Below are 16,186 nucleotides of genomic sequence, written 5' to 3'. Positions count from 1 at the left end.
GAACATACTGAAGTACTACCTGAGTTTTTCAGCTCTTTAGTGCCACCTTTTGGGCTCCTTCTGCTACTTTTGTGTTAGTAGAAGTTTGGTGAGTGTTGATTCACGCTTTTCATTTTGCACTTTTCATTTCCTGCTTTTCAGTTCATTTCTGAACGGCTGTTCATCAACCAGACATGTTGTGGAATCGGAGGAGATAACGTTTTATTTATAATTGGCCTTGGAGTTATTGCTTTGACCCAAGTCCAGTCCAGGAACAGGAGGAGGAGGCGTTCTTAAACCAAAAATTGGTTGCTTTATTAATCGTGACCAATTATGTCACATGCCTTTGCTGCGGGAGCTCCAGGAGAATAATCTGGATGATTTTCGAAATTATCTCCGGATGACGGACCTCTGCTCTCAAAAACTCTTGGCATTGTTGACCCTCCATATTAAGAAGCAAGACACATGCATGAGGCTTTTATTTTATTTTTTGGTTGAATAATAATAATTTTACTTGGTATATTTTCTATATTTTTGGATGCATAGAATGCACTTTTTGGTTAAGTTCTATTGGCAGATAATATGTCTAATTTTATTTGTTTTCTTTTTTTAATGCACAATAAAAAAAATTGTGGAAAATAATACTTGGCTATATGTTTTACTTCAAATGACAGTTTGGGAGTAGGCAGCTATATTTAAAATTGCCAAGGGACACCACCATAGTTGTATCTTTGATCTTAAAAACTACAGGATAATGGTGTTGTAGTAATTTTCCCAAATGAAAAAAAAAGCATAATAATATTATTTTTAATATCACTAGAAAAAAAAGTCTTTGAAAATTAGTTTGCAATAACTCCATCAGTATCACCAGAAAAGCAGATTCATTATTATTCCATTAAAGAAGAGAATTGTGCTCTGCATTTCAAGATTTCATAATTTGCCACGTCACAAATGTTAATTCTCCGTTACGAACGCTAGCTTACAAGACCGACCTCTTCTGACTCATCGTTTCTTCCATGCATGCGTGTTTGTACTTTGGACTTTTGTACACACACTCAGAAAATCCGACAACAGACATTTGTCCGTGGAAAATTTTAAAACCTGCCATCCAACATTTGTCCACGTAAAATCTGACAATTGTCCGATGGATCGTACAAAAAGTCAGATTTTCCACCAACAGCCTGTCATCACACATTTCCCGCCGGAAAATCTGATTGTGTGTACAAGGTAAGGAGTTGACTCACACAAACGAGTGAGTAAGATTGCAGTGGAGGAAAAAAGGGAGACACATACACATTGAGGAGTGAGTGAAAGAAGCATAGACTGCAGGTCACACACACTGGAGAAGGAATGGGGCTCAGCATTATTTCTGCACTCCGGTACTGACCAGTACAGATGTCATTCTCCTTCAGCCCATTAATATGGTTCAGTGTGCCACTATTAGCCATGCTCCCTACTCCACCTTCCATCCCAACCTCATTCGCAATGCAAATGTTTATGGCATTGTCAGTATGGTACTTATTGTATATCTGTGGACATGTTTCTGGTGGTGTCAGTAAGGTATTGACTCATTAAGAAGGGGGGAGGGAAAAAGTCTTGTAAATGGGCTGCCAAGTGGTGCGCAAGTGCATTAACCAACGACCAAAGAAATATGTATATTCTATTGCATTTTCTCTCTGTGCACGCTTGGGTTTCCTCCAGGTGCTCCAGTTTCCTCCCACACTCCAAGAATAGTGGTAGGTTAATTGGCCCCTGTCTAAGTTGGCCCTAGTTTGTGTATGTATGCATGTGAGGTAGGGGCCTTAGATTGTAAGCTCCGTGAAGGCAGGAACTGATGTGAATGTGCAATATACTGTATGTAAAGCACTGCAAAATTGTTGGCACTGCATAAATACCTATAATAAATAAATATATAAATAAATAAACAAATATGCATGAGCTCCCCCTTTTTCATACCAGTGGCTTTGCCCTGCTCATGCTCATCTCTTCTGCTACTGACATCAACCCCGTGTTCCTCTGCAGCAATCTACAAGCTTACAGAAACTTCATCAGTATACTTTAGAAGTTCAGTACATCTTATCTTACTTACATAAAAATATTCTATGCTGCCTGTGCTTTTCCACTATTACAACGACTTATAAAAATGGCTAGAAAACATTAGGCTCCAATATGAACATATTGTCCCAGCACAACAGCTGCCATTAATTCTGGATGGCCAGGTCCTATCCTGACAGATTTATAACCAGGCCCCCTGCCATAGACATGCCTTTACTGGCATTATGGTGGCCCTGAAGCGGTAATAATGCCAGTTAATAGCTTTAATCTACTTTTCCAACCAAATAAATAGGCACTTCCATGAAAACCCGTAAAAGACATATGTCTCTTAAAGTTTAAGGGGTGAGGAAATTTAATTTGTGTGGTTTTTAATTATAAAAATTGGTGGAATTTATCAGTTTAGTAAAGGCTTTTTCGGATTCAGAAAGAAATATTTAATTACAAAGCTTCCAAAACTTGGCAACCCCTACTATCCTGTACTTGAAGCAATTACATTTTGTTTTAAAGCAATTTTCTGCAAGTGTAGTTGACTTCCATGCACAAAAAATTTGTCACTGACTGCAAGCTAAGGACAATAATTTTAGGCTCAATTAAGTAAACTTTAACGATCATTAATTTCAGCATTGAAAGCCAAAGAGATCTAAACATAACAATGACACAGCTAAAAAATAATCATTGTGGCAAATAACACATTTTAGCAAGGGAAATTAGCTTTTCTATCAGTGGAGTTCGTTATGGAAGCATGTAGAGTGATCCCTGTGTTGCCTGATTAAGACTGCTGATGAAGTTGTCTTGATTGTAAAAATAGACCGTATATCGGGTGCCAGAAATGTATGTACTTTGGTGATTGTATTTACCTAGCCACAGGTGTTCTACGGAATGGGGTTTAATAAAAAGCAAAGGTTAAGATCAGGAACAAAGGTTTAAGAAAAGAGGTGTATATGAATTAAATAATGAGTTTTGCACTGACTATTAAATAATTATTTAAAATAGCACTAAGTGATATTTTCATTATTTGATTTCCAAGCATTTGGTGGATTAAAAAAAAAAAAAGCCTAGCGCAAAGTAAGGGGAGAACTGCACTGAAGTCAACGGAAGCTGATGAGGCAATTGTGGTCCCTTGGGAATAGTGACTACAGTACAAGAAATTACCAATTAAATAGCACAGGAAACCAGGCAATGCTGTGGGCTTCCTATGCAGGGCAGGTCCTGCCAGGGGGCACCCTTTGAGAGGGGCGGCAAACTGACTCCTGATCCCTGCTTTCTTCTGAGTGCAATGCACTCCTGATCCCTGCATTCACAGCGCAACGCACTCCTGATCCTTGCGTTCTGAGCACAATGCACTCCTGATCCCTGCATTCACAGCGCAACGCACTCCTGATCCTTGCGTTCTGAGCGCAATGCACTCCTGATCCCTGTGTTCTGAGTGCAACACACACTCCTGATCCCTGTATGATAAATGCAACACACTCCTGATCACTGCATTCTAAGCACAATGCACTCCTGATCACTGCGTTCTGAGCACTATGCACTCCTGATCCCTGCATTCTAAATGCAACACACCTGATCACTGCATTCTGAGCGCAATGCACTCCTGATCCCTGCATTCTGAGCACAATTTAATCCTGATCCCTGTGTTCTGAGCGCAATGCACTCCTGATCCCTGCATACTGAGCGCAATATACTCTTGATCCCTGCATTCTGAGCACAATACACTCCTGAACCCTGCATTCTGAGTGTAACATACTCTCCTGATCCCTGCATTCTAAACGCAACACACTCCTGATCCCTGCATTCTGAGTGCAACGCACTCCTGATCCCTGATTTATAAACCCAACACACTTCTGATCACGGTATTCTGAGCACAACACACTCCTGATCCCTGCATTCTGAGCGCAATGCACTCCTGATCCCTGTGTTCTGAGCACAACGCACTCCTGATCCCTGCATACTGAGCGCAACACATTCCTGATCCCTGCATTCTGAGCGCAATGCACTCCTGATCCCTGTGTTCTGAGCACAACGCACTCCTGATCCCTGCATACTGAGCGCAACACATTCCTGATCCCTGCATTCTGAGCGCAATGCACTCCTGATCCCTGTGTTCTGAGTGCAGCGCACTCCTGATCCCTGCATTCAGAGTGCAACACACTCCTGATCCCTGCATTCTGAGCATAATGCACTCCTGAACCCTGCGCTCTGAACGTAATGTACTCTCCTGATCCCTGCGTTCTGAGCACAATGCACTCCTGGTCCCTGCAATCTGAGCACAACGTTCTCCTGAATTCTGCATTCAGAGTCCAGGGTTTAAAATTACATTTTAGTTTTAAATATCATCATATAAAATAATGGATGCAGGGGCTTTTTGATTTTTTTTTTTTGGGGGGAGGCCGCATTTCATTCCTGGACCCAGGCAGCACAATGTCTTGGTCAGTCCTGTTCCTATGCCAAAGCAAAAAGAATTTAAAAAGTACAACAGGGGGAGAAAATCTTCATAAAGCTCCAAAGGTGCATGGGAAATACACAAAGTTCATCAAAGTTAATTTTTTTCTGGTGTATCCTCATCTAAAATGTACTTTGGCAGTATATTTTTAATCTTGCATCAGCCTTTCCCTGCTAGTAGTGTGAATTCCTCAGATGTGTTGTTAGATACTACCCCCATTGTGCTCAATGTGTTTTTTTGCAAAAAAAAAAAATATAAATACATAAAAATATCTTTCAAACCCACCACAAAATAACAAAAGCCCCAGCCCATTATTTAAGAAAAAAAGCACATTAGTTATTGACAGATCTGCAGCAAGTAGGGTCTGTTGCCCTCAAATCAAGCCCCCAGTGATTTGGATACTAATATGTATATATTGTAGCAATAATAATATGAACCTAACATGTGGGGCACAGAAAATGTACCCCACCACTGCAGTTCACAGAAATAAAGCATGGTTTTCTAGCTGATCCTTCGACTGCTCTCAACCCATCCTTTTATCTAGTCTCCCCCATTTCTCAATTATTGATTTTTTTGTCCCTACTGGCCATGGCTATAAGATGCATGGAGAATTATGAGTGAAAGCCAAAATTCACTCACTGCAAACTTACTCAAAATTTACATTTGAGATGAGTTTGAATAATGGAAAATCACAACAAAATCATTTCCAGTGGAATCCAAATTTCATCCCTAATTACAAACATAAAACAGTTTTTCAACGTAAACATGTTTTGAAACATATTTTATGTCCAGAGGCAGAATAACAAAATAGATGCAAAAACTCTGCATTGCAATGGAACAAGCGATATCACACTCAAAAAACTAGTGCAGATATGCAGCTCAAGCTGAAGTTTGCATTTTAATGCTATGGTAAAATTAGCATTGTGTACATAACTTTATTGGATTGTAAGTGCTGAAGAGATGTTGCAAAAGAAGTATCAAAGCTGTAATCTTGTGTGGTGATTTCCTTACTAGTGTCCTTAAAGTGGTTATAAATCTTTATATATACCCAGTGAAGTGACTGGCCTCAGGTGATACACACATTTGAATCACATCCTCTGGAATAAGGCTTAATTGTTTATCTGCAGACTTCTCTTTACTACAACTGTTCAAAGTGCATAATTTCTAGAGTTTTTCTGTGCTTTCAGAACATAGAGGCTGGGAAGTTCTAGTTACACTGTGCAAACCTCAGTGAGGAAAGCTGAGAACTGATTGGAGGGAAGAGACACACCCCCCTCTACACAGAAATAGAGCTGAGGTTGTCAATCAAAGTGAAACTGCATTGACACCACATAGCTTAACTGGTTGCCGCCCGCCCACCATCAAATGACAGCGGGGTGGTGCGGCTCTTATTCTGGGAAGCCGTCATATGGCAGCGTCCCAGAATGGCGGCTCTCGCATGTCCGCGGGGGTGTCAAGTTACAGAGTGTGTGGCGAGGAAAGCTGATCAGCGGCATCTCCACGCAGGGGGACATGTAGGAATGTAATCAAGGCACTGATCATCAGTGCCCTCATTACAGTATAGTAAAACAGTGTCACCATACAGTGCCCACCAGTTCCCACCAATGCCAGCAATCAGTGCCCACCAGGGGCAGCAATCAGTGCCTGCAAGTTCCACCAGTCAGTGCCCATTAGCGATGCCAGTTAGTGCTGTCAATCAGTGCCGCCTATCAGTGCTGCCCATCAATGCCCATCACTGCTGTTGATCAATGCCCATCAGTGTCACCCATCAATGCCACCCATCAGTGCCCATCAGTACTGCCTATCCATGCTGCCTATCAGTGCCCACCAGTGCCGCCTATCAGTGCCCACCAGTGCTACCTATTAGTGCCCATCAGTGCCACCTAACAGTGCCCATCAGTGCCGCCTATCAGTGCTCATCAGTGCCACATATCAGTGCCACCTATCAGCACCCATAAGTACAGCATATTAGTGCCTCCTCATCAGTGCCACCTCATCAGTTCCCATAAGTGCCGCCTCATCAGTGCCCATAAGTTCCGCCTCATCAATGCCCATCAGTTCAGCCTATTAGTGCCCATCAGTGCTGTCTCATCAGCGCACATCAGTGAAAGCGAAAAATTACTTAGTTACAAAATTTACTGACAGAAAAATGTAAAAAAACTTTTTTTTTTCAAAATTCTTGGTCTTTCTTTTTTTTTGTAAAAAATAAAAAACCCAGCAGTAATTAAATAACACCAAAAGAAAGCTCTATTTGTGTGAAGAAAATGATAAAAAATGTGTTTGGGTACAGTGTTGCACAACCATGCAATTGTCATTCAAAGTGCAACAGCACTGAAAGCTAAAGAAAATGGGCAGGAAGGGGGTATAAGTACCTGGTAGGCAAATGGTTAAAAAAAACATCTGCATAGGACAGCAGGCACAATAAGGTGCTTGGATATACCACTTATTTTACTTGCTGTTCCCTTAAATAATCTGAACATTGGAATACCTTTACACCTACCATGTGGCATTGACCGGGGGCCTTTGATAGGTCACAATTTCAATTGCACCAAGAAGTTTACTGCAGTGGGTATGAGTAAATCTATATAGCTGGTGCTTACTTTTAACATTTTTGGAGACACAATGGGGCTCTAAAAGGCAGTTTTTCTTTCCAATTGGTTGTCTAAAGGGTATTGTTCCAAGTTTACTTTAAAAACTTTTAGAAGAGTATATTAGTTTAAGACAGCCTTTCACAAAACTTTTTAAAACAGAGGAACCCTTGAAATAACATTCTGGTTTCAGGGAACCCCTATTGAAAATTATTTTATCTCCTGTACAACTCATAATACATTAGTGTGAAGGTCGGTGGGAAGAATACTCCTTAGGCCGTGTACACACGAGAGGACTGTATGGCCAACTTAGTCTGTCAGACAATCCGACAGACAGTCCGTCCTACTTTCGAATGAACGGACTTGACCACACACGATGAACAAACAGTCCGTTGAAAGCTTGCGCGATGACGTGTACAGCACGTACGACGGGACTAGAAATCGGAAGTCCAATACACAGCAATGCAACCTTTCGCCGTGTAAATCCTTTCTGAGCATGCGCCATACTTAGTCCGTCCAACTAGCCTACTCACGAGCGGACTGTCCGCTGAAACCAAAGTTGGACGGACAATATTACGGAAATTCCGAAATACTTAGTCCGCCAGACTGCATGCTGAAAAAGTCCGCTGAAGCCCACACACGAGCGGACTGTCCGCTGAAATGTGTTTCGGCGGACTAAGTTGGACGGACAGTCCTCTCATGTGTACGCGGCTTTACTCTTGTGGTCATTAGGAAGAATTATCCACTTAAAGCGGAAGTAAACCCATCGATCTAACAGTTTGAAAAAACATGGCATGCCGGAAATGTCACATTGGTTGTGCTCTCAACCAAACTGTCAAACCATCTAATGTCTGGTGTCATAACTGATCACATGTGCAGCTTCATGGCAGTTAAAGATTAAAGGGAGGCCAAGATGGCAGCTTCCTTGGCTGAAAACGATAGGAGGGTTTACTTCCACTTTAAAGATAGTTAAAAAAAATCTGTGGTGTCAGTGGGATCTTATCTGAAAGACATATCTGAAACCCCTAGCAACCTCAGGAGGAACCCTAGTTGAGAAACCCTGTTATAAAAGATCATTGGTGTAATGTCACAGCTCATGGAACCCTTAGCAACCTCTGGAGGAACCCTAGGGTTCCACAAAATTCTGGTCTTTTTTTACGGTGTTACTATAGCAAACATGATTAAATTCATCTTTGTTTGTAGATAACAGTAATATGTAACTACACTGATTTTACCTGTATTTGTATAATACTTAACACATTATCCAATATAAAGATTTGTTTCTTTCAAAAGCAGCAAATCCATTTTATAATATTACCAGCACTCTATTTTTACAAACCTGCCAGTTGGTACAATTGTAATTGAAGAATTTCTTACATTATGGTGAATTTTACAGCTGAGAACAGAGCAGACAGAGCCAATATACAAGCAACTAATATGGAGTGGCATTGATGCAAGCAGTTTTCTATGTCACATTTTCACTGTATCCAATCCATATTAAATATTAGATTGTGGTATTATGGATGCTGGCAAGAAAAGAGCTGACAAAAAGTTCTTTGCACTAAATAAATCATTAGGGCTGGAATGTTGTCATTCTGCAGTGTAAATTCATTCCAACCTTTTTAAAGTTAATCATTTGTTAATAAGAACATTCCAAAAATAAGTCTGAAGTCCACTTACAAAAATATGATTGCATTTAAATATATTTAATAAAAAGAATTTAATAATTAAAACACAGTGGGAAAAGTTTATGAAACAAAGGCTGTACTTGGACATATTTGTACATTTAAAGTGAACATGTGGTCAGGCTATGGACAAAATGAAAAATCTCTACTTGACCACTGTAGTTGCAGGTACTGAGGAGCAAGTATTTCTATAACAGGGGCACTGAAGTAAATGAAGTCTTCTCAGTGGCTCATTTCCCCTTGCCCCCTACTAACCTGTGTCTATATTAAAGATTGAATGTCCATAGCCTGACCACAGTTCAATGTCGAAGCTCAAAATTGCACCTCCTTAAAATAATAAATCAACATGTGTGATTTAAATAAGATAAAAAATACAATGCCACACTCAGTATGGATCATTATTAATAACATTTATAACAGAAAATTGATTTGGTATTTTTAAGCCTCAAGAAAGCCAAATTGCACATCTCAAAAGCATAACAGATCATGCAAGAGCCCATAAATATATCTCCCGATGTTCTGGCCTAAGAAAGAATGTATGCAAAGGACAAACTTCTACCTAGACTTTAGCAACACCAACCATTATGTAAAATTAATTGATTAAACCAACACGCTTGTAGGCAGGGCTTAAACCTCTGTATAGTTTAATACCGCCTAATGGTGTGTCATGGGGAAGAGTCTCCCTGTAGTCCATATATTGTCCTCTGGGGAGTTGGTAAAATGTGTAGGAAGAGTTGGTTTCAGACGGTGACCAAGTACTGTAGGGTGAAGGAAAATTTAGGAGAGGCCACTCAGGGTCAGATCTGGGAACAATCTTGTGAGAAGGGACCCAAGTACAGGATCATAGACGAAGAAATATAGTATTTATGAAAGACTGTGTGAAGCTTTGGGGATCTTGAAAATTTAGAAGTTTTCCAAAGTGTTGTGGGATGGAACATCTTGTTATGGCTCAAGTAAAGAGTTAGAAAAGCAGCAGGTGTGGACAAATCTTTATTTCGGTCTTTCTTCAAGTGCTGATATTAACCACTTCACGACCAGCAGCAGTACATACACTGTGTCAGGTCGGGTCCATTGCACGAAATAACATACCTGTATGTCAGTTCGTGCAAAATCCACTGGAGGCGTGCTGATTGGCCACAGGGGGTGACAATCAGTGGGTCCGGCAGATGTGATATCCGCCGGTCACCCACAATTGCTCCCCACAGAGATAGAATGGGGGTCCGCCGGTGTAAACAAGGCAGACCGCTGTTCTGATAGAGCTGAACACTGTGATCTTATGTTCCTCCTGGAACATAAATCTCTGTGTCCAGCCAGTTAGTTCATCCTCCACACAATAAGCAAGCATCAACTAAGGACACACTTAACCCTTTGATCACCTCTGGTGTTAACCCCTTCCCTGCCAGTGTCATTAGTACAGTAACAGTGCATATTTGTAGCATCGATTACTGTAGTAATGTCACTGGTTCCCAAAACAGTGCCAAAAGTGTCTGATGTCCGATCAGTCTGCCACAATGTCGCAGTCCCATTAAAAATCACTGATCACCACCATTACTAGTAAAAACTTTTAAAAAAAGCCATAAATCCACCCTAGTTTGTAGACTCTATAACTTTTGTGCCTACCAATCAATGTACACTTATTGGGATTTTTTTTTAGCAAAAAAATATGTAGCAGAATACATATTGGCCCAAATTGATGAAAAAAAACGATTTTTTACATTTTTTTTATTGGATATGTTTTGTAGCAGAAAGTAAACAATATATACAGTATTTTTTTACCAAATTGTCTGTCTTTTTGTTGTTTCTAGTGAAAAAAATAAAAATCACAGAGGTGATCAAATACCACCAAAAGAAATCTCTATTTGTGGGAAAAAAAGGACATAAAATTTGTTTCGGTACAACGTGGCACGATCACGCAATTGTCAGTTAAAGTAACGCAGTGCTGTATCACAAAAAATGGCCTGGTCTTCCAGCTCTGAAGTGGTTAAACACTAAACTTGTTTTAAAAGGCCATTTAACTGTGAAAGTTTTGTGACACTGGTGCATTCAAAGTCAGCCTAACTTCTGATACTGAAAATGGCATAAATCCTCTGACAATAAACATTACAGTGATATCTTGGATTGCAAGCATAATTCATTCCCGAAACCTGCTTGTACTCCAAAGCACTCGTATATCAAAGTGAATGAGTATTTGGAAAAGATCATATAAAAGAGATTTCACCTGGTTTGCTTGTTGACACATTCTGTCCATCAAAATCAATTAATGTTCCCTCTGATTTACTCCTTGAAATACCCCCAGAACGGAAAGAATGGAGCCGTCTTGACATCGTCCTGCTAAAATATAATTACAGTTAGTAGAAAAGCCAAAGATATTCTAATATATTAGTTTTGGTAAGATTGTCACCTCAAAGGAGCAAGACTTATTATAATTAGAGTGTGACTCCTTCGATTTAAATGGGCTTTGGGCAAAATGGAACAGTGCTGACAATTGTCCCAACTTTTACCTTTGAAATGTGCAAAATAAATTCACTTTACAACCAGGGACAATACTTTAGATAATTATTTTAGATAGTCTACTTCATGTAAAAAAAACAAACAGTCTTTTGAGTTACCAACCACAAAATAACAATAATTAATAATATTTTTTTTTTCAGTTAAACAAAACCATCATAAGATTACAGCAGCATAAACAGTTTATTTATAATATATTCACAATATATATTTATAATATATTCACAGCCCCATCCATACAACTCCTACTGATTATTTAGATTGCTCAAAAATTATTAGATGTAAATAGAGTTTGGCCAAACACCCCTCAGTTTGGGTCGCGTCAGAATTCTCAAACAGCGCAAAAGTTCAGATCCAAACTCGGAACCCTATTAACCACTTGCCTACTGGCCACTTACACCCCCTTCCTGCCCAAGCCATTTTTCAGCTTTCAAAGTGTGGTTGCACTTTGAATGACTATTGCACGGTCATGCTACACTGTACCCAAACACATTTTTTTTATCATTTTCTTCACACAAATGGAGCTTACTTTTGGTGGTATTTAATCACTGCTGGGTTTTTATATTTTTTACTAAAAAAAAAAAAAAAAAAAGGACCAACATTTTTGAATTTTTTTTTTCTCCTTCACTGATGTGTACTTATGAGGCGGCACCGATGGGCACTGATAGACTGAACTGGTGGGCATTGGTAAGGTGGCATTGATGATGAGGAGGCACTAATATGCTGTACTTATGGGCACTGATAGGTGGCACTGATATATGGCAGTGATGAGCACTGATAAGCAGTACTGATGGGCACTGTTAGGTTGCACTGATGGGCACTAATAGGCGGAGCTGATGGGCACTGATAGGCGGCACAGATAGGTGGTACTGATGGACACTGATGGGCATTAATGGGTGGCACTGATGGGTGACACTGATGGGCATTGATTGACAGCAGTGATGGGCATTGATGGGCAGCACTGATAGGCGGCACTGATAGCTAGCACTGACTGGCATCGCTAATGGGCACTGATTTGCGCAGCAGTGTTTGAAACAAAATTTTTACAAAAAACAAAAAATAAAGAAATAGTAAATTTAGCCCAATTTTGTATGATCTGAAAGACGATATTACACTGAGTAAATAGATACTTAACATATCCTGCTTCAAGATTGTGCATGCTCGTGGAATGGTGACAAACTACAGTACTTAAAAATCTCCAAATTTACAGGTTACCTGTTTAGAGTTTCAGAGAAGGTAGTGGTTTGAACACCGTTTACATATGTATACATATATATATATGCAACTTACGTATGCATTTGGGATGGGATGGGATGCTTTAACATTTTTTTTCTTATTTATTTTACTTTTTAATCCTTATTTTTACACTGTCCCTTTAAAAAAAAAACATTTTGATCACTTTTATTGCTATTACAAAAAACATCCCTTGTAATAAAAATAAGCATGACAGATCCTCTTTATTGCGAGATCTGGGGTCAAAAAGACCTCAGAGCTCACATTTACACTTAAAAGCAAAAAAAAAAATAGTTATTTTACATTTACTAATAAAAAAATAGTTTCTTTAAGGCAGTTAGGCGGAAGTGACATCAGACGTCGCTCCGGTCCTCCAAGGGCATAGAGCTGAGTGGGGGGCCATCTTGCCCTCACTCGACTTCCTGCCCATCACTCCACAAGATCAGATCGTTTCTCCTGCTCTGGTAAGTGGGGGAAGTGGCAGCAGACCACTTTTATGTGAAAGAGGATTGCCCACTCTTTAAAAAAATAAGGGGGTTATGGCAGCTAGCTTGCTGCCAAAACCACAGTATATATTGTCAAAGTAATGACAAATATACAGTATACAGTGGGCGGTCCAGCCACCACGGTCTATCTGAGTATTGTTGCTGACCATGTCCATCTTTTTATGACGACATTGTGCCCATTCTGATGGCTACTTCCAGCAGGATAATGCACACAAAGTTCATCTCCACCTGGTTTCTTCAACATGACGATGAGTTCACTGTACTCCAATGGCCTCCACAGTCACCTAATCTCAATCCACCTTTGGAATGTGGTGAAACGGGAAATTCACTTCATGGATGCAACAACTTCGTGATGCTATTGTGTCAATATGGACCACAATCTCTAAAGGACACCTTGTTCAATCAATACCATGAAGAATTAAGGCAGTTCTGAAGGCAAAAGGGGGTCCAACCCAGTACTAGCAAGGTGTACATAATAAAGTTGCCGGTGAGTGTATGTGCAGTGCAGTTTACACTTTTGGCAAGGTGCCATAAGAGCTGACTGTACGATATTTATAGTTTTAGTGGCTGTCCAACTACCAAAGAAAGAAGACACCAAGCTTAACCACTTCACGCCCACTATATAGCCAAAAGACGGCTATAGAGTGGACGCTAACTGCCGGGAGGCCGTCCCTGGACGTCCTCCTGTTTACTTCCCCGATGCGTGCCGCAGTGGGTGCGCATCGGGGAAGTTCTGTGTTGGCCGTGTCCCTCGGACACAGCCAATCACAGATCGTGCTAAATGGCCAATCACAGTGGCCATTCAGCACTCGATCAGCCTGTCCAATGAGAGGTGATCTCATATGTAAACATATGAGATCATCTCTCATCGCCAGCTCTCCTCCTCACACAGAGACAGCATGGAGGAGGAGGGAGAGCTTCCGTGCTGCAGCTGCAGCGTCAGTGTCAGTGAGTACACACACACACACACACACACACACACACACACAGTAAAACACACACACAGTGAAACACACACACAGTGAAACACACACACATGCCCACCTGTCCCCAGTGCCACCTATCAGTGCCATCTGTCCCCTGTGCCACCTGTCCCCAGTGCGACCTGTCCCCAGTGCCACCTATCAGTGCCATCTGTCCCCAGTGCCACCTTTCAGTGCCATGTGTCCCCAGTGCCACCTTTCAGTGCCACGTGTCCCCAGTGCCACCTAACAGTGTCATCTGTCACCAGTGCCACCTGTCCGTGCCATCTGTCCCCAGTGCCACCTGTCCCCAGTGCCACCTGTCCCTAGTGCCACGTGTCCCCAGTGCCACCTGTCCCTAGTGCCATGTGTCCCCAGTGCCACCTGTCAGTGTCTTGTGTCATCAGTGCCATGTATCAGTGCCACCTGTCAGTGTCATGTGTCATCAGTGCCACGTATTGGTGCCATCTGTCATCAGTGTCAGGTGTCATCAGTGCCACATATTAGTGCCATCTGTCATCAGTGCCACGTATTAGTGCCATCTGTCATCAGTGCCACATTAGTGTCACGTGTCATCAGTGCCACATATTAGTTCCATCTGTCATCGGTGTCAAGTGGCATCAGTGCCACGTATTAGTGCCATCTGTCATCCGTGTCACATCAGTGTCACGTGCCATCAATGCCACGTATTAGTGCCATCTGCCATCAGTGCCACGTCAGTGTCACGTGTCATTGTCCTGGTGCTCCAGGGCCTTCAAAAGTGTAATAGGTAGTCAACAAGTTAGATGTGTAATTTTTGCTCCTAGAACACGTGATGGTGCTCCCTGCATGTTGGGTCTCTCTAAGTGGCCAGGCTGTGAAAAAATCCCACACATGTGGTATCGTAATACTCAGGAAGAGTAGCAGAATTTATTTTGGGGCGTCATTTGTGGTATTTATGCCATGTGAGAGAAATAACCTATTACAATGACAATTTTGTGGGAAAAAAAATAAAAAACAAAAAAATCTTCATTTTGCAAAGAATTGTGGGAAAAAATGACAACACCAAAAACCTCACTATGCCTCTTACTAAATACCTTGGAATGTCTACTTTCCAAAAAAGGGTATTTGTACTTTCCTGGCTTGTTCTGGTCGCAAGAAATGAGATAGGCCATCAGTACATCAGATGTGATCAATTTTTTATGATTCACACCACAGCTTGTAGACTCTCTAACTTTCACAAAGACTAAATAATATCCACTAATTTGGGTTATTTTTACCAAAGATATGTAGCAGTATAAATTGTGGCCACAATTTATGAAGAAAAAATTATAATTTGCATAATTTTACCACAGAAACCAAGAACATTTTCGGTCTTTTTTCATTTATAGCGCAAAAAATAAAAAACCCAGAGGTGATCAAATACCACCAAAAGTAAGCTCTATTTGTGAAAAAAAAGGACAAAAAATTCATTTGGGTACAGTGTTGCATGACTGAGTAATTGTCATTCAAATTGTGAGAGCACCGAAAGCTGAAAATTGGTCTGGGCAGGAGGGGTGTTTAAGTGCTCAGTAGGCAAGTGGTTAAAGAAGGATCTGAGAAGATGGCTGTGGCTGCAATAGTACAAGAGGCATTGCAAACCTTGCATTGCCAGAGAAGACCAGAATAAGAGGTAAGTTAGCCATAAAATTCAAGTGCAATGTAAGCTTGCACATTTTTGCAAATGCTCTTGAGGCCTCAGATGACTTTACTTATGCTTTTTAAACACTTTTCTAAACTAACTAACATGTCGAAATTGTATGTGATATTGATGTGGTATGTTTTGCAAGATGTGACGCGTGATGTGTGGTGTGAGAGTAAGAAGGTTATGCTGTTGTTGAAAGGAAGGGAGGAAGTGGAGGGGATAGGTGGTTTGAGAGTAGCTAAATGTAAGAGTCTGGAAGAACGTGTGCTGTAAGGGAGTGGATAATAGACAGAAGGATGTTGCATGGATGGGGGTACATGGGTGTTTGCCTACAAGGGAGTTTCAGAGGAGAAGAAGATTTGTGGATAGCGAGGTGTGCCCGAGACGGGGTGTGGAGGGATTGAGAGGGTGGTACACATGTTTTGGGAATGTCGCTATGCCAAGAAGGTATGGATTAGTATGGAGAAGATGGTCAAGGGTTTGACTGGTGTTGATAGGGTGACGTATGAGATGGTGCTATATGGTTTGTGTGATTTAGGGAGGAATGAAGAGAGATTGTTGTGG

At 41.0% G+C, this 16,186-nt stretch overlaps 1 protein-coding gene across 2 annotated transcripts in view; it reads right to left on the bottom strand.

The window, feature by feature from the left end:
* Positions 1-16,186, bottom strand: part of MACC1 (MET transcriptional regulator MACC1) — a 99,265-nt gene that overhangs the window by 17,476 nt on the left and 65,603 nt on the right. Inside the window, exon 2 of one of the 2 annotated variants that reach the window (XM_077491251.1) lies at positions 10,969-11,081. In XM_077491251.1, coding sequence (XP_077347377.1) covers positions 10,969-11,074 — 106 coding nt within the window. In that variant the 5' untranslated portion in view covers positions 11,075-11,081. The remainder of the gene's footprint in view (positions 1-10,968; positions 11,082-16,186) is intronic. The other variant, XM_077491252.1, reaches the window with a different exon arrangement.

This window comes from Lithobates pipiens, unplaced genomic scaffold (assembly GCF_037356315.1).
Source record: "Lithobates pipiens isolate NorthernLeopardFrog02 unplaced genomic scaffold, aLitPip1_a1.2 Scaffold_19, whole genome shotgun sequence".
Taxonomy (NCBI): Eukaryota; Metazoa; Chordata; class Amphibia; order Anura; family Ranidae; genus Lithobates; species Lithobates pipiens.
This window is presented reverse-complemented; position numbering and strand designations above follow the sequence as displayed.